This window comes from Lissotriton vulgaris, chromosome 5 (genome assembly GCF_964263255.1).
Source record: "Lissotriton vulgaris chromosome 5, aLisVul1.2, whole genome shotgun sequence".
Classification (NCBI taxonomy): domain Eukaryota; kingdom Metazoa; phylum Chordata; class Amphibia; order Caudata; family Salamandridae; genus Lissotriton; species Lissotriton vulgaris.
Window position 1 is genome coordinate 982,912,858 of NC_141693.1, and position 18,466 is coordinate 982,931,323.

The 18,466-nt window shown below is 49.3% G+C and overlaps 1 protein-coding gene across 4 annotated transcripts in view; it reads right to left on the bottom strand.

Annotated features, from left to right (window-relative positions):
• Positions 1-18,466, bottom strand: part of EDRF1 (erythroid differentiation regulatory factor 1) — a 346,290-nt gene that overhangs the window by 73,310 nt on the left and 254,514 nt on the right. For all 4 annotated transcript variants that reach the window (XM_086922577.1, XM_086922576.1, XM_086922575.1 and 1 more), the window contains one exon: positions 11,017-11,170. In XM_086922577.1, coding sequence (XP_086778703.1) covers positions 11,017-11,170 — 154 coding nt within the window. The remainder of the gene's footprint in view (positions 1-11,016; positions 11,171-18,466) is intronic.

Genomic DNA, 18,466 nt, shown 5'->3' on the forward strand with positions numbered 1-18,466 from the left:
GAGAGTATCTCCCCCGCTCTCCCACCTTCAGCCTCTTCCTGGTGTTTGCTGAAGAGGTTGTTCAGGCCTCACAAATGAGGCTCCAGCTTTGATATCAGAGTGGGCTCTAATGGGCTCGGCGTAGAGGGGCCGTCATTTACGGCACGCCTGCAATTGATGCCAGCATAAAGCAGCCCTCACAACATCTCAAAGAGAGATTCGCCTCAAACGAACAAAAAAAACCCATCAAAAACAAACCACGGGGAAAAAGAATCACTGCCAGGGCCCGGGAGACCTCACTTGCTTCATCTCGTGCATGGAATTGCAATGCCATAAAACATGGCAACGGTGTACCGGAGATAGGTTTCCGAACACAGGGACAAAATGAGATAAAATGCCATCAATTTAAAATACCATCAGAAACATTATAAAAATTCACATTATCACGTCGTTGAAGTTGCAGCCGCATTATTAAAAAAAGACTACTGCACCTGAATCATTTCAGCAAAGTGTTCTAAAAAAGCGTTCAAACTTCGGGTATGGAAGGGCTGTATAAACAGAGATTACTATTTCCTAACTCAATCAATCGCCAACCTAGTAAGGATGAAAGGCTGATCCAACTTGCTAGGATGATAACGTTGGTCTATTTACGCCTTCAGCAGCTACCCTACATGTCCAGCCAGGTAGGGGTGAATATATTTTTAGATATATATTTAGTGCATACCGAACTGTATACAATACTTCAGCCTATTCCAATATGCACGCACATTACAAGTCAGCACAGGCAAAAGGTCTACTTGTTCACTAGGGTGAGCCTAGCAGAAATGGTCTCAGCGCTGCTGATTCCTTCAGTCAGGCACGCATTTCAACATGGCTGTGGATGAGTGAGGGGGGGGGTTGCCACCTCATTGTGGGGTTCGGGCAAGGGGGTGTATGGAGATGTCTTTGGATCACAAGTCAAGTTTAATTCGGTCAGGCACGCATTTCAACATGGCTGTGGATGAGTGAGGGGGAGGGGTGAGGGTGCCACCTCATTGGGGGGGTTCGAGCACGGGGGTGTATGGAGATGTCTTCTGATCACAAGTCAAGTTTAATTTAATGATCCAGTTTGCCAAATAATATACAAGCAGTGTGCATGCTCCTTGTAGAACTCAAGGGTCATGGGAGAGGGCATTATTGTAAGATAAGTGCCCATTAAAGTACTGATTCACCCTACTATTCTCTGAGTTTATTTACCTCTATAGGTTTTTGCATAGCACAAATCTTACGGTGCTGTGCCGGGCTGAAGACGGCTGGAATGCCAGAAACCGGTCCTCGGAAGCTTGTTTCCGGTCCAGGGAAGACATGGCTTGGCAGTTCGGGCTGGACTGTTCCCATGAGGGACAGGGTCAGACTGATTTGCATATAGCCATGTCTGAACTGGGGTGGCAGAGTGGGCTAAAGAACGGTGATGGATTAAACCCAGATCGTTTGCCTGGGTGTGAGTGTTTGATTGATTCAGATGCTCCGGCCATCACCACCCCCTTTTGTAACGCTTTTGGCCACCATAAGTGTGGCAGGGTATACTCAGACGTGAGTCCCTTGCTCACTTTGCCACTGGATTCAAGCAAGCCGGGCTGAAGACGGCTGGAATGCCAGAAACCGGTCCTCGGAAGCTTGTTTCCGGTCCAGGGAAGACATTGCTTGGCAGTTCGGGCTGGACTGTTCCCATGAGGCACAGGGTCAGACTGATTTGCATATAGCCATGCCTGAACTGGGGTGGCAGAGTGGGCTAAAGAACGGTGATGGATTAAACCCAGATCTTTTGACTGGGTGTGAGTGTTTGATTGATTCAGATGCTCCGTCCATCACCACCCCCTTTTGTACTGCTTCCAAGTGAGTCACAAGAGATAAATGTTTGTACATCGTATACACAAATCACAATGTGTGCCAGGGAAGAAAGAGGCACACACGTGTGCTTCCCTCACATTCCCGAACACTATATATTAAAGGTAGTGACCCAACACTTGGCACTGTTATGAAGACAAGTGCCCTTTGACCTCCTAAGAGCCCCTCGCCTTCAACTGAGTGCCATCATTAAAGCAGTGGGCAATTATCGCACACAATAATGCCCACTCCCTACATCACTATCGTTTACAAGTAGCACACAAGCTACTAGTACTTCATTATAGCATAGAGACATGGAAAGGGGGATAACACTATTACATTCCTTGCGTTATACTATTATCATTCGAGCTGTACATATTAAATCTCCTCTGTTGTAGATTTCAAAGCAGGTAAAAATTCAAACCCTATTGGAATTGTTAGCAGAGGCCAGAAGGACCACCTTCCCTGAGCAGCAGCCGACCTCCAGGAGGCACATTTGAAGGTATCCTCTGAAGACAAGAGTTCTTGTTATTTGAAGGATATGTAATATCTAGTAAGGAGTACTACGTTATTTACCATGGCATTCTAAATCAGTGGCCCAACTAAAAAAAAGTCCGAAGAGGAGGACGAAGCCAGATCTTTGTGTTTCCTCCTGAAATGGTTAAACAAGCGAGTTCAAGCTATTGGCATTGTAAATGGCAATACCTTTTATTTATGTTTCATAAACCAAACCATAAAAAGGCATTGTTATTTACAATGCCAATAGCTCAAACTTGTGTAAATGCGAGACCTATTGCATTGCAAATGCTTGTTAGTACAGTCACATTGGATAAACGTAAACAAGGTGCCACATCAATAAGAGGTATTTTTTTGCAAAAAATGAAGTAACACCTCGTCAAAGACATGGAGACTTTCTTTATAAAATAAACTGTAACCAAGTGAAATAATTTAAATGAACCTACGGGGGCGTGGCCAAGATGGCGGAGTAGGGAGACGCTTCCATCCGGAGCTCCCGACCCCGTCCTGTTCCTGGGCCCTTAATTCCGCCTGTTCTCCCCCCTCAAGGCGCTTAGCGGCGTGGGAGAAGTAGCGGACATAGCGGTGCTCTGCCCATGCTCGAGATCGGCCCGGTGTTGGCCCAGCAGGCAGCGGATTGGGAGTGGAAGGGAGCGGCCCCGGGATCGGAGGCAGCGGCCGCCTGGACGAGACAGACCCGGATTGCCCTGTGGGTCGGTGGCAACGTCCCGTAACACAGCGGGAGATAGCCTGAAGTCCGCGACGGAGGCCGGAGAGTGGGTGCCGGTCATCGGACGGCGGGCGGGTGACTACGCCGAACGGTGCGGGTGAGGTTTTACTCGAGGCCGGGGCTGCGGCCTATGTGCGGAGGCTCAGGCGGAACGTCGACGAGAAGACCCCAGGGACCGTCGGCGGGGCTAAGAGCAGTTGTGGCTGGCCCGGAGGCCTGAGTGGCGCTGGTGTCTGCGGCGGCTGAGCTCCGCAGAGTGTGGCGCTTGTTGGACTCGGCCTGCATGGCCGGAGGAAAGGCCTGGACTTGGGCGGAGGCCGGGAGTAGCGTCGGAGCACGGAGCAGCGCAGAGCCCGGCCAGGCCGCCGCGACAGGTTAGGGGGATACCTGCGGGACCCGGGATCGACCTGGGGTCCATACAAGCATTGACGAGCCTGTGGAGCAGCTGAGGGGACCGCCCATGGTGGATTAGTGGCGGCGAGATCCATGAACAATGGCTGACTGACCCCTGTTAAGATCTATGGTGCCGGGGGGGGGGGGGGGCAGGGGGGGGGATACTGAGAGGGCTTCCGCACCACTAGAGGACATATCGCTCCGCACGTGGAACGTCCAGTTGGGGGAATAATGGTGGACATTGTGTGGTGATAGCCGCCTGAAACCCCACGTGAGACATTGTAGGTGGGTGCGTGTGAGGCTCCCCCCCGGAGCGTTGATGGGGGGGGGGGCGGGTTGCCGGAGACTGTGCAGAGTGTTGGTGGCGCGCTGGGGCGTGAGCCATTGTGGACAGCCTCGAGGCGAAGCTTCGGTGCACCCCCTCCCCGGTTGAATCAGGCGGTGGGCCTGGGTGGGCCACATTAGGAGGAGAGACTCCTTGGCTGCAACATAGTTTGCTTCTAGAACTTGCGGTCTCTGGGACCCTAGGCGGCCAACCACGTGGCCGATTGCTGGTGAACGCCTTGCGGAGGAGTATGGACTACGGCGCAAGGGTCCCGCACCCTATCTAAACAGTGGACGTTGGTGGGGGCCTTCTGTGGTGCACGACCGGGCAGACACCGAGCACAACCTTTGCGGCCCCACCCGGAGGGAGCGCAAGTGGTCACAGATTGTGGGCCTGGTTGGCAGAGGAGTATGGACTACGGCGCAAGGGTCCTGCACCCTATCTAAACAGGGGACGTTGGTGGGGGCCTTCTGTGGTGCACGACCGGACAGACACCGAGCACAACCTTTGCGGCCCCACCCGGAGGAAGCGCAAGTGGTCACAGACTGTGGGCCTGGTTGGCGGAGGAGGTGGCGGGTGCCGTAGCTGGCTGCCAGGGCACATGGCGGGCCAGAGAGGTGGCAAGAAAAATGAGCGCACGCTCCCGGAAATGCTGAGTAGGTCCCAGGCCAGAGGGGACAGGATTCAGCCATCACCGAATGCAGCGAGTGGCTCGCAATCGGCGGGCGGAGGCGAACCACCGGTCACCAGGTCCTTTCTGGAGTCGCTCTTCGGCACATTGCGCGATGACTTCCAAATGTTGAAGCAGGAGGTGGCCGGGGAAGTCCGTGAAATTCGGAGAGAGGTGGACGGCCTGGGAGAGAGAGTGGCCATGACGGAATGTTCCACGCAACGGCAGGATGAGGAAATCGCACAACTGCAGCAAGAGGTGTTGTGCTTGAGGGACCAGCAGGTGGACCTCCAGTCCCATACGGAGGATTTGGAAAATCGCTCCAGGCGGAATAACATTCGGGTCCGGGGCATTCCGTCGACGGAAGAAGGAGCGGATATCATGGGATACCTGCGGGACCTCTTCAGAGACATACTGGGTGAGACAGCTGAGTTTCCGATCAGGATTGATAGGGCTCATGAAGTGGGGCCCAGAAGACGTGCTAATGCCCCCCCCCCCGGACATTCTGGCCTTCCTTCCTGACTTTCCACTGAAAGAGCGAATCATGGCGGAGGCCCGGAAAACGCCTTCGCTATCCTTCCGGGGGCACCCGGTGGCCTTGTACCAGGATTTGTCTGTGATCACACTCCAAAAACGGAAAGCGTTTAAGATTGCGACAGACTTCCTGAGGCAGCACGAAACACCTTTTTCGTGGGGTCACCCTTTCCGCCTTATTTTTAAGTGGAACAGAGAGGTGCATCAGCTACGGTCCCTGCAGGACACATGTGAGGTGTTAGGGATTACCGCGGAGGAGGAGGAGTCAGCCACGCCGCATAGACAGCGCACCTCAGGTGATGGTTGGCGCAGAGTCTCGAGACGAAGAACATCAGCGGTGCCGCAGCGGCCCAGTTCGCCTACCATCAGGGCCGACATGGCGAGCGCCATACAGGCGGCCGCTGGAGATACTGCCTTGGTTGATGGGGTTGCGCTGACAGCGTGATACTGCTCCGGGGGGAGAACGACATAGCATTACGATGATTGCAGGCCAGGTTTCTTTGGGGCGGGGAGGGAGGGAGTGGAGGATGGAGGGGTTTGGCTGGACGTCCACATCGATACTTTACCACGTACTTGTCTGCAAGGACAGGGCTGGGACAATTTTTCAGAAATGTTGGGGGTCCTGGTTGGGGGGGGGGGAGTTGGGGGGGTGGGTGGGGAGTGGGAGGAGGGCGAGTTGGGGTGTTGGGAGGCAGGGGGGCTGGGGGTTGGAGGTGGGGGAGAGGGGGGTTGGTCCGTTCAGTGCTCTTGCTATTGCCACGAAGACCTGGTGTGGGTCATGTCACTGTGTAGACTCATGCTTCGGCCCTCCCCGATGTGGATTTGCAATGCATGCTTCCTGAGTCCGACTTCCTATGGCGTCCCTTAAAGTCGTGACCCTTAATGTTAAGGGACTTAACAACCCGGTTAAGAGGAGGGCAGTCCTATCATTGTTAGAAAACACTCAGGCTGACATTTGTCTCCTCCAGGAGACTCACTTACTTACATGAGATGGACATAGATTACGCTCACGCAAATTCCCCACACAGTTTTTCTCTTCGAATACCACCAAAACAGCAGGGGTGGCGATTTTAGTATCTGCTTCATTTAGGGGGGAGGTATTACATAAACTCGTAGAGCAGAAAGGGAGGCTTTTAGCACACAGATTTAAATTAGGGACCCTGACCTTCACCATCGGGACGATCTATAGCCCGAATGAACAGCAGGATAGCTTCCTGCGCTCTGCACTGACAGACATAACAGCGTCTCCTGATAGGCACATTATTTTGGGTGGTGACTTAAACATGGTGTATGACTCGGGGATGGATAGGTCGGCCCAACGGTCCCCACAGACGGGTGAACTTTCACAGCTGACGAAGTCCCAGATGGCGGACTTAGATTTCCATGACCTTTGGCGCGGCTTCCACCCCGCAAACCGGGACTATTCCTTCTATTCTCATGCGCACAAGACGTACGCCAGACTGGATCACCTGCTGGTCACTGGTCCAGTCCGTGTCTTGGCCATGACATCGGAGATGGGGGTCATTTCCTTGTCTGATCACGCACCAATCGAGGGATCCTTCTCGTTGCCGGCTGACCAGGTTCCCCGTGGGACCTTGCGCCTCAGAGACGCTCTCCTGCATAGGAAAACGGCGGTTCAGCGCGTTACGGAGGTGATCAGGGACTTTCAAGACCACAATGACAACGCGGCCACGCAGTGGGCGGCTCTTAAGGCAGTGGTGAGAGGAGACTTTATTGCAATCTCCTCAGCTGAGAATAGGGATCGGAGGCTGAAGCGAGAAGAACTCACGCAGAATGTTAAAGAACTCGAGGAAGTGCATCGCCGCACGGGGCTCCTAGGGTCTGGAAGCAATTAAAAGCGGCGAGAAAACTCCTGTCTTCCCTAGATATGGATAGGGCGGAATATGCGGCGCTGCGGTTGAGGCATGCTTACTATACGGGGGGGGGACAAATGTGGTCGCCTTCTGGCGAGCAAACTCAGGGTGCTCCACGAGCGTCAACGAGTGAAAGAGATTGCAACGGGGGCTGGCAGATTGGTCTCGGACGACGTGCAGATTGCAGATGCCTTCTGCCGTTTCTATGATGATCTATACACTGGGGAGGACCTACGGGCGCAAGGGATTGAGGACTATCTGGACTCGGTGACCCTCCCGTCCCTGGCACCGCCCCAAATGGAATATCTGGAGAGGGAGATCCGGTCGGAGGAGGTTATCGCCACCATCTCCAGGCTAAAGCTTGGTAAGGCCCCTGGCCCAGACGGCTATTCAGCGCTCTTTTATAAGACGTTTGGCGCCATACTGGCGCCTATTTTGACGAAACTATTTAACTCTTTTTCCGAACCAGGTGCGATCCCGCCGGATCTTTTACAAGCTACGGTGTCGGTCATTCCCAAACCGGGAAAGGACAGGGCCCAGTGCAGCTCGTACCGCCCGATCTCCCTTTTAAATGTTGACCTCAAGCTGTACACCGGAATCTTGGCGTCCCGACTGGCGCTCTATTTGCCGGGTCTGGTGGAATCAGATCAGGCCGGTTTTGTGCCGGGGAGGCAGACGGTGGATAACACCAAGAGAGTGGTACATATATTGGAAAAGGCGTCGCGGATTGCTGGAGAAAGAATGCTCCTGTCGGTTGATGCTGAGAAAGCATTCGACCGGGTACATTGGCCCTATTTAGAGAAGGTACTGGAGAAGGTCGGCATTGGCGAGAAATTTCGTTCGCGGGTATTCAACTGTTACCGGTTCCCGTCGGCGGTAGTTCGGGTGAATGGTTGCAACTCTCGGCGGTTTAACATTGAACGAGGCACCAGACAGGGATGCCCGCTGTCTCCACTCCTTTTCGCTTTATATATGGAGCCTTTTGCCCAGAGGGTACGGCAGAACACGGATGCGATCGGTGTGAAAATGGGCGGATATGTACACACGGTCAGCCTTTACGCTGATGATGTGATATTGACCTTGGAGGAGCCGAGGCGTGCTTTGCCGGCGTGCGTTGACGAACTAGAGGCCTTTTCCCGAGCGGCGGGGTTCAAGATGAACATGGGGAAGTCGGCGGCCCTAGATCTCTCCCTTACGCCCGAGACGCGACGGGAATTGCAAACCCGCTTCCACATGCAGTGGTCGGCCAGTCAGGTCCAGTATTTGGGTATTCTGTTGGCACCCACACTGCAGGCGACGGTGGCAGCCAACTACTCAACTTTGGGTAGTAAAGTTAAAGAGGAACTGGGGAGATGGAGTAAGGGCATGATATCCTGGTTGGGAAGAGTGGCAGCAGTGAAGATGACGGTTCTCCCCCAGATCCTATACCTGTTTCGGGCGTTGCCGCTGCAGCCGCCTAAAGGCTAGATTCCGCAAATGCAATCAGCCTTATCCCGCTTTGTGTGGCAAGGCCGTAGACCCCGGATGAAGAGGGCTCTCTCTTTGTTGGCGCCGGAGACGGGGGGACTGGGTATCCCAGACTTGCGTAAATATTTCCAAGCGGCACAGCTGAGGTACCTGGTGGAATGGAGCCGGTGGGAGTCGGACAAGCACTGGCTCTTTCAGGACTAGGCGGTGGCGGCCGCCCCCTACAGGAGGTGCCCTTCCTGCATAGAGCGCACCGTCCCCCGAACCTCTATGCATCCTTTGTAACGCAGGTCCCATTGCGAGTGTGGGACGCTACCAATCACGCATATGATCTCACCACGTTTCCCTCCCCGTTTACGCCTATTGCGGACAACCCTGATTTCACGCCGGGGACTGCTCCGGGCGCTTTAACGCACTGGCGTGCGGCTGGTTGCAGGGCGCTTTTTCATGTGTACGGGGCGGACGGAGTCCTCCCTTTTCAGAGTCTCAAGGAGGAATTTCAATTATTAGAGTCGGATAGGATAGGATAGGTACGAGAAGCGGCTGACAGGAAGCTATTACCGTATGAAAGGTGGTTGGCGACCCGCACTTCGGATGCGAAACTGATCACAGATCTTTATAAGATGCTGCAGCACCCCCCCCACACACTATCATAACCCTGGTAGGGAACGCTGGAACAGGGAGCTGGGCAGGACGTTGAGCCACAAGGAATGGGACCAGGTCTCATATTGTGCACGACACTCTGCTTATCATGTAGGCCTAACTGAAACTTTCACTAAGGTGTCTACTTACTGGTACCACACTACGGAACGACTACACGAGATGAATAGGCATATTGACAACACCTGTTGGAGGGAATATGGACGAGGCACTTTGACTCATATTCTATGGGACTGCCCGCTACTGCATCCTTATTGGAAGGAGGTGCTTGATGAGATAGATGCCCATTTTGAGATAGAGCTGCCCGCTTCCCGGCATATGTCCTTCTGGCATTACCCAATGGGCTGATGTATCCGTTGAAATCACGCAGGGGTAGACAAATTGCCATAGCGCTGGGCTCCGCGATTCAAAATGTTCTAATACACTGGCGCTCTACCACTGTCCCTTCCGTCACAGGTTGGCTGCACAGGTTATGGCATGTCTTGGGCATGGAGAAATTGTCCCTTATGATGGCTGGGGATGTGGAACAATTTGAGGAACTCTGGCAGCCCTTTCATACATTGTTGGCCACTGAGTTTAGGGAATTGACTTGCCCAAGATACTTGAGATTATTGAGAATCACACCACCGATCGAATACACAACCTAGCGGTCTTTGCACCTGGGGGGTACACTTGACTGAGCGAGGCACTGGACGGAGGGGGATTGAGGGGGTGGGGGAGGGGGGGGCAGAGGGAGAGGGTGTTGGGGGGAACAGTTATTAAACAGGGGGTGTGTACAGAGGACCTTTTAGCCACCTCAAGGTGTTGATGATTGTCAGGCAGATGGGTGTGGAGCTCGCCCAGTTTCTGGAACAATTGCGGGGTGTCGAACACTGCTATAAGAGGGGCTCCCAAATTTGTAGCACGGATGTCACTGCCTAAAGGTTTTTCTTTTTCTCTGTGTACGCCTCCAATAAAGTACTTTAAACCTAAATGAACCTACATCCGTGAGACAATCACCAAAGTTTATCTAATTTATTTTTTTTACCTTGCATCTCTTGGTCTGTAACTCACTATTTTTCTTACTGAAATTCAAATGTACATTGGTGCCCAGATCCTCTTATCGCAGACAGACACATTAAAGCGAACAATTCTCCCACCCGTTTTCTAACATGGCCACTGTATTGATGCAATTTAGATGCAACTGGACATGTGTCGCACAATCGTAGAATGTAGGATTTCTGTGAATTCTGATGAATGAGAGGGCGGTTCTCTAGTAGATATCTATTTGCTGAAACAAAGAATGACAATCTAAAATGCTATGCAGTTTTTGGGAGGCAGGAAATCCACTGTACACTATGCTCGTTGCAAGTTAGCCTTTCTACCAGATGAACTCGCACGACAAATTATAATTTTGAAAATTGGACTGTAGGATTATTTCAAGCTAAAAGAGGTGTCATCTACTGCTACTCCTTATGCCAATGGTCTTCAAGTATTTTAATGCCGCACAACTCTTGTGGAAAGAAAATCATCAGTCCACCTCCTCCCCGAATTGATAAACATTTTAACATAGTTTCTCACAATTATTCAGAAAAATGTGCAGCTGTGACCATATTTAACAAGCAAAACACGGTTAATGGCATCCCAATTAAGTACCCCTTTGTACTTGCACAAAGGAAACACGCGCCTTGCCTACTATCTATGCCCACTTCTTTTATTGCCATACTTCGGAATTTACCAAAAGCAGTACTGCTTTGAGGAACAAAGACAAAAGGCAGAGACATGAGGCACAGCATGAGAGAGGTGGCAAAATCACAACAAAAATAGTTTGTGCAATTTGTATAAGACTGTGCTTGCATGTGTTAGCACATTAATGCACAACCTATCTACTTTGTCAATGCTTGTCTAAGTACAGGCTGAGGTTTCCACCCCCGCCCCCCAAATAGTATGCTGTTAAGTTGAGCTGCACCCTTTCCCCTCCAAAAAAGTATTCAAATCTTCTGGATTTTACATGTGTACTCACTTGCCATCTGGAATTCTGCAAATGCGACTCTCTCCAACTGCACCCGCAGGAGCTCGCAGGGAGCATCTGTTAAAAGCTGAAAGAGTTTTACCGCTTTGCTGTAGTGGTGTTCAGCTGAAACACGGTGCTGTTTCCTTAGATATTCATCAGCGACCTGGAAGTGAAACAGATTTTGAGGATTTTGTAATCCATCTGTCAGAGTGTCCATCTCTTACTCTTGCCATAACTAGGGCAGCATGTTCTACTGGTTGATACCTCTTTGGTGACTGTTTGTATGAAATCGTTTTCATCCTGGGCTATGAGTAAGATGAGCAGGAGGCCTGCTCCTGTGCATTCATCTGCGAGAGGCCCAGACTCATACGAGTGGGCCTGACAGCCAGAACTACACAACAGCACATTTTGGTTTACTTCTTTTTATATTTGAGTTTTCATATGACACAAACCTTGCCAGCAATAACAGACAGTGTTACGTACAAATAAAACAAATCAATTTACCAATACGAGGAACATAAAAGCATAAAAAGCTTGGGAATAAAATTAAGCTACAGATGTTAAATATAAGCAACGATTATTATCATGGGTCACAGTACTAATCCATACCACCCATTAAGAATCACAAAATACAAAAAAGGGAAGACCAAAAGAAGTAGGGGAGAGGATGTAGCCTTACGGCTAGAGCGGGCGACCTCGGACCTGGGGAACCGGGTTCGAGTCTCGGCAACGACTCTCAACATCCTGTGATTCTGGGCAAATCACTTAATCTCCCCATGCCTAAGAAAAAAAAATGAACGTGTTCATCTGTAATGAAACTGGTGCTCATGTAAAGCAACTAAGAAACAACAGGGTATGTGGAGGGTCGGGGGGACAGTTTATTGACCTGTCTGCTCGCTCCCCAGTCTTACAGATACAAAACATAAAAGAGCAGATCAAGTCAAAGGGAGATATGTGTCTATGATATCTTAAGTGCGACACCAAGGGTGAAACGTGAAACACGGGTGCCCAACATGAGACTTCTTGGCGACAGGGGGCTGATAAGATTCCCATCAGACCACCCATGTGGTGGAGTTTTCGTCATGTGGGAATTTGATGATCATGCCATCCCAGGTCCAACCAAATAGTGTCGGTACGGGAAAAGGTATCATGAAGATATGATCATTGTATGTATCCTAAGGGTGATGAAAACTAAAGGGAAGAGTGCAGTGCTCAAAAGATAATTAAAATTGGCTACCCAAACTACAAAGAATAATCTTTGTACTCGAAGTCCGAGTGTCAAGGATTAAAAGCACGCTAGGTAGTAAGACTACCCTCTAGCGCTGAATAGTGTGGTCATAGTGTGGTCGACATGTTTCAGCCTTCAGGGCATCTAACCCGGCTTTCTTCAGGACCTTGTATGGCTAATCTTGCTACTGTAACTGCAGACAAGACGTCATAGTAAAAAGAAGGACAAACATGCACTTGAAAAGTTACATCCATATAAAACTTAGAATACTTAAGCGTCCACTCGAGGGGAAGTAATAAATCTTCTTCCTATTAAAAAGACCAAAGAGAGAAAATGTTGAAGGCACACAGGCATCACATCAACACCATAGTGCACACACGCGAAGACAACACAGACACAACTGCATAAATAATTTACATTATGCATTCAAGCAAAGCATACTAGCTTAATCACATTGAGAATTTGCCTCAAAAGTGATACTCACCCAGCTTTGTGTGGGTGATAGCCTCACCTCACCCGGCAACCGCTCGGGAGTATGAGGCCCCGCTCTAAGATGTAGAAACAGACACAGTAAGCACACAACTTTACCATGTCTAACCAATCGTTCTACATTCAAAATCCAACAGACATATGGTAGTTGCTACTCTGCCAGGACTGTACCCAAATTCACAACAGAGCCTAAAAGGTGGAAATAAAGTGATGTGGGCAAGACAAGCAAAACCTATTCTCTACCCCTAGGTGAAACTACCTGACTTTAAGCAATTCTAATACTGGCCTCTCGGTCGACCAAAATGTATTGCTATACAGAGATGTACAATGAAATATCTGCCAACACCCCAGAAAACAAGTTATGAGGATAGGGGGCCACATGGGCTCCTATCTCTGAGTTTTACGCGGTTACTTTCTGCTGCTAGGATAGCGAGGTATGCTAAGCCAAACTGTATTCTCATCACATAGAGGAAAAGAGCCCCAGCCGTCCTACCTCTCCGTCGGTGCCTCGGTGTAAAGGCGAGCGGAAGTGGAGGTGAGCTGAGGCGGAAGCTTTCCTCTGTAAAATAGCGCCCCGAGTGGCGCACCCCGCCCCTCGCTAATGTCTCCCACCGGCAGCACCTATTCCAGATTGGCCTTAAACGCCATTGCAGTAAAGGACACATACGAGAAGCAGCTAGTTGCTCGCGCATGCGCTGGTGGATAACACGCACTGCTCATTCGCGCATGCGCTAACAGTGATTACCGCGATCCCTAGTGTTACTGCTGAAAAAGACTCCTAGTCGTGTGGTATTGTGACAGCTTACTCGCGGCAAAAAAGTATATATATATAAATAAATCACACCTCTAGCTGTTAATGGAGAAGATGACTCCCAAAGATGGATTTAGACTTATACTTCACATACATGTGACCGTGATGGTCAAGCATATATATACACACATATGTGTATATATATACTTTTTTGCCGCGAGTAAGCTGTCACAATACCACACGACTAGGAGTCTTTTTCAGCAGTAACACTAGGGATCGCGGTAATCACTGTTAGCGCATGCGCGAATGAGCAGTGCGTGTTATCCACCAGCGCATGCGCGAGCAACTAGCTGCTTCTCGTATGTGTCCTTTACTGCAATGGCGTTTAAGGCCAATCTGGAATAGGTGCTGCCGGTGGGAGACATTAGCGAGGGGCGGGGTGCGCCACTCGGGGCGCTATTTTACAGAGGAAAGCTTCCGCCTCAGCTCACCTCCACTTCCGCTCGCCTTTACACCGAGGCACCGACGGAGAGGTAGGACGGCTGGGGCTCTTTTCCTCTATGTGATGAGAATACAGTTTGGCTTAGCATACCTCGCTATCCTAGCAGCAGAAAGTAACCGCGTAAAACTCAGAGATAGGAGCCCATGTGGCCCCCTATCCTCATAACTTGTTTTCTGGGGTGTTGGCAGATATTTCATTGTACATCTCTGTATAGCAATACATTTTGGTCGACCGAGAGGCCAGTATTAGAATTGCTTAAAGTCAGGTAGTTTCACCTAGGGGTAGAGAATAGGTTTTGCTTGTCTTGCCCACATCACTTTATTTCCACCTTTTAGGCTCTGTTGTGAATTTGGGTACAGTCCTGGCAGAGTAGCAACTACCATATGTCTGTTGGATTTTGAATGTAGAACGATTGGTTAGACATGGTAAAGTTGTGTGCTTACTGTGTCTGTTTCTACATCTTAGAGCGGGGCCTCATACTCCCGAGCGGTTGCCGGGTGAGGTGAGGCTATCACCCACACAAAGCTGGGTGAGTATCACTTTTGAGGCAAATTCTCAATGTGATTAAGCTAGTATGCTTTGCTTGAATGCATAATGTAAATTATTTATGCAGTTGTGTCTGTGTTGTCTTCGCGTGTGTGCACTATGGTGTTGATGTGATGCCTGTGTGCCTTCAACATTTTCTCTCTTTGGTCTTTTTAATAGGAAGAAGATTTATTACTTCCCCTCGAGTGGACGCTTAAGTATTCTAAGTTTTATATGGATGTAACTTTTCAAGTGCATGTTTGTCCTTCTTTTTACTATGACGTCTTGTCTGCAGTTACAGTAGCAAGATTAGCCATACAAGGTCCTGAAGAAAGCCGGGTTAGATGCCCTGAAGGCTGAAACATGTCGACCACACTATGACCACACTATTCAGCGCTAGAGGGTAGTCTTACTACCTAGCGTGCTTTTAATCCTTGACACTCGGACTTCGAGTACAAAGATTATTCTTTGTAGTTTGGGTAGCCAATTTTAATTATCTTTTGAGCACTGCACTCTTCCCTTTAGTTTTCATCACCCTTAGGATACATACAATGATCATATCTTCATGATACCTTTTCCCGTACCGACACTATTTGGTTGGACCTGGGATGGCATGATCATCAAATTCCCACATGACGAAAACTCCACCACATGGGTGGTCTGATGGGAATCTTATCAGCCCCCTGTCGCCAAGAAGTCTCATGTTGGGCACCCGTGTTTCACGTTTCACCCTTGGTGTCGCACTTAAGATATCATAGACACATATCTCCCTTTGACTTGATCTGCTCTTTTATGTTTTGCTCATGTAAAGCACTCTGAAATCCGATGCCTCGGGTCTAGTTCGCGCAACATAAAACTATGCATCTACAGGAACAACATCTCTGTTCGGAGAGCCAACTCCACCTCACTACCATCTCCAAATTCCTGTGAATACATCTGCCTCGACATTATCAGTGAGGGCAAACCGATATGCTCTCTTCACAGCATTTACCACCCTCCCAGGGACAACTTCACCTTTTCCCAACAAATCATGGATATGATCTCAACCAATTCCGGGCGTCAGCTCACCCAAATATACCTTGGGGACTTTAACCTCCACTGGAACGATCGTAATGACGCGGTGGTAAATAGTCTTAAAAATTTCCTCGACGCCCTTAACCTCACCCAAATATGCAACAGCCCGACACACGAGAAAGGCTCTATCCTTGACCTGATCATCTCCAAAGAGGACTCTATCCTACTCGAGTCCATCCAACCCTGTGACTGGTCAGATCACCATATTATCACATTCTTCATCAATGAAAAAGTTAAAGTCAACCCGACTCAATTCCCCAAACCGAAAGTTTGGAAAAGAGACATGAAAAAACTCAACCCAGGCTCTTTGCCCCCCAACAGGCGCAATCTCCTTCTTCCACCGACAGACGATACGGACGTTCAAACCCTGACTGACCACTATCTCAATGCCATGACCACAATAATTAATGAGGCTGCACCTTTGCAGCTGAAAAGAGTCACTACTAAAATCTCCAACCCATGGTACGACGGGAGTCTCAATGAGGATAGACGAGACATGCGAATGGCTGAACGTATCTGGAGAGCAGCCCCCTCTGCAATGCACCTAAAAGACCTGAAGAAAAAGAGAAACGCCTACTTCAGGAAAATAAAACGTACAAAATCAGACTTCTTCAGCCGCCAGCTCGACCAGGCAAAAAACAGAACGAGAAAACTATTTGAGCTTATCAGATCACAATCCAAGGAACAACCCCAACCACTTAACACTGCGAGTAAAGCACCCTCCTGTGAAGACTTCGCTGCTTTCTTTATCCAAAAAACTGACAACATAAAAAGCGATCTCCTTATTGATGCAAGCCTCCATTCCAAACCCCAGTGCCCAGCAACCGCTGAACCAAAAAACAATGCTACATGGTCAACCTTTGGCACATACTCGGAAGAAGAAATTGGTAAACTGCTCAACACCCTGAAACCATCCAATCACCTCACGGACCCCTTGCCTGCCTCCGCAGTGAAAGACTTTACCCCTCTGCTTCTCCCTCTCTGGACTAAAATTGTCAACAGCTCTCTCCAACAAGGAAGCATCCCTGACTCCCTCAAAGTTGGTCAAGTCACACCTCTACTAAAAAAGCCCACGGCCGACCCCTCTGACCTCAACAACTACCGACCCATCACCAATATTCCCACTCTCGCCAAACTACTAGAAAAATGCGCACAACTACAATTGACTAATCACATTGAGCAATTTGATCTCCTCAACCCGCACCAGTCAGGCTTCCGAGCGGGACACAGTACTGAAACGGCCATGACGCACATAATTGACAAAGCACTTCAAATGCTAGACCAAAACGACACTTGCCTCCTCATCCTTCTTGATCTCTCTTCAGCATTCGACACCGTTAAACATGAGAATCTGCTAGAACTCCTAAACACAAGAATGGGCTTATCTGGAACTGTTCTCAAGTGGTTCACTTCCTTTCTTCACAACAGGACGCAGAAATTCAAGAGCAACAACCTGATGTCCTCGCCAATACCTGTAACGCTAGGAGTCCCCCAGGGCTCCTCTTTATCCCCAACTCTGTTCAACCTAGTCATGGAACCACTCACCACCTTGCTACAAGCATCCAATGTACACTTTCACATGTACGCCGATGACACCCAACTCTATCTCAAATTACAATCTCCCAATGACATCCTGCTCCTGAACGCAACAATCAGATGTACCCAATCCTGGCTTGCCGATAATCACCTCAAACTCAATGCCCTGAAAACAGAGTTCCTTCTGATCTCACCTCCAGCTAAGAGCTCCACTGCTCAAACCTGGCTTAAACACCTAACTGCACTCAATGTCCAACCCACCATCGTGGACTCAGCAAAATCTTTAGGCATTACACTTGACACCAATCTCAATATGCAGCAACACATCAGCAAGGCAACTAAGGGCGCAAACTTCCAGATCAATACTCTGAGAAAACTTAAACCCTTCCTCCCAGCCAAAGACTTCCAAACCGCAGTACAAGCTATAGTCATCCCCCGAATTGAATACGGCAGCACCGCACTAGTCGGACTCCCCCTAACCACAACCGCACCCCTAAGAGCCTCCCTAAACGCTGCAGCGAGACTCATCACTGGGTCAAAAAAGCACTCCCACATTACCCCTGACCTGAAAGCCCTGAATTGGCTGCCATTTGAAGCCAGAATACACCTGAAAATCGCCTGCATGACACACAAGGCGGTTCACCTTAAATCACCCGGTTACCTCGCCCAGAAATTGACAATATCTGGCGGAACCAGAAACACTAGAGGCACAAATAATCTTCTGCTGAAACCGCGAAGATTCCGGAAGGAAAAAACATATAAGCGCTCCTTCTCTGGAATGGCACCTAGGATCTGGAACTCTCTCCCTCCAGAAACAAGGCTTATCCCATCCACTACACTCTTTAAAAAAGAAGTAAAAGCTATCCTCATGGCTAAATACACTTGAACTAGTATCTAGAACTCTGTTAACACTGTACTACATGCTTCTACCTGCTTGACCCCTTTGCCTACTTGTATGAGTAGTCTCCCTCACATACCCCGTATGTAACCTAGTTGTACTGTTTGATTTATTTGTATAATTACGCCCCCACCATGTACCCCTCTATGTAACCTATTTGTACTGTTTTGATTTATTGATTTATTGGTATGAGTACGCCACCATCTATGTAAAGCGCTCTGATATCTGCAAAGATCTTGTCCGCGCTATATAAAACTTTTAAAATAAAAAAAATAAATAAAAAAATAAAATATAAAAAATAAAATAAATAAATAAAAATATAAGATACAAAAAATAGGTACACAAACCATGAAGCAGATCCAAATCTATGCACAGGGTTCCTTAAATATGAAAGTCTTCAGTTTCCAGCACAATGCTGTCAGTAACTACCAGTGTGCGTAGAGGCGAAAGAGCTTG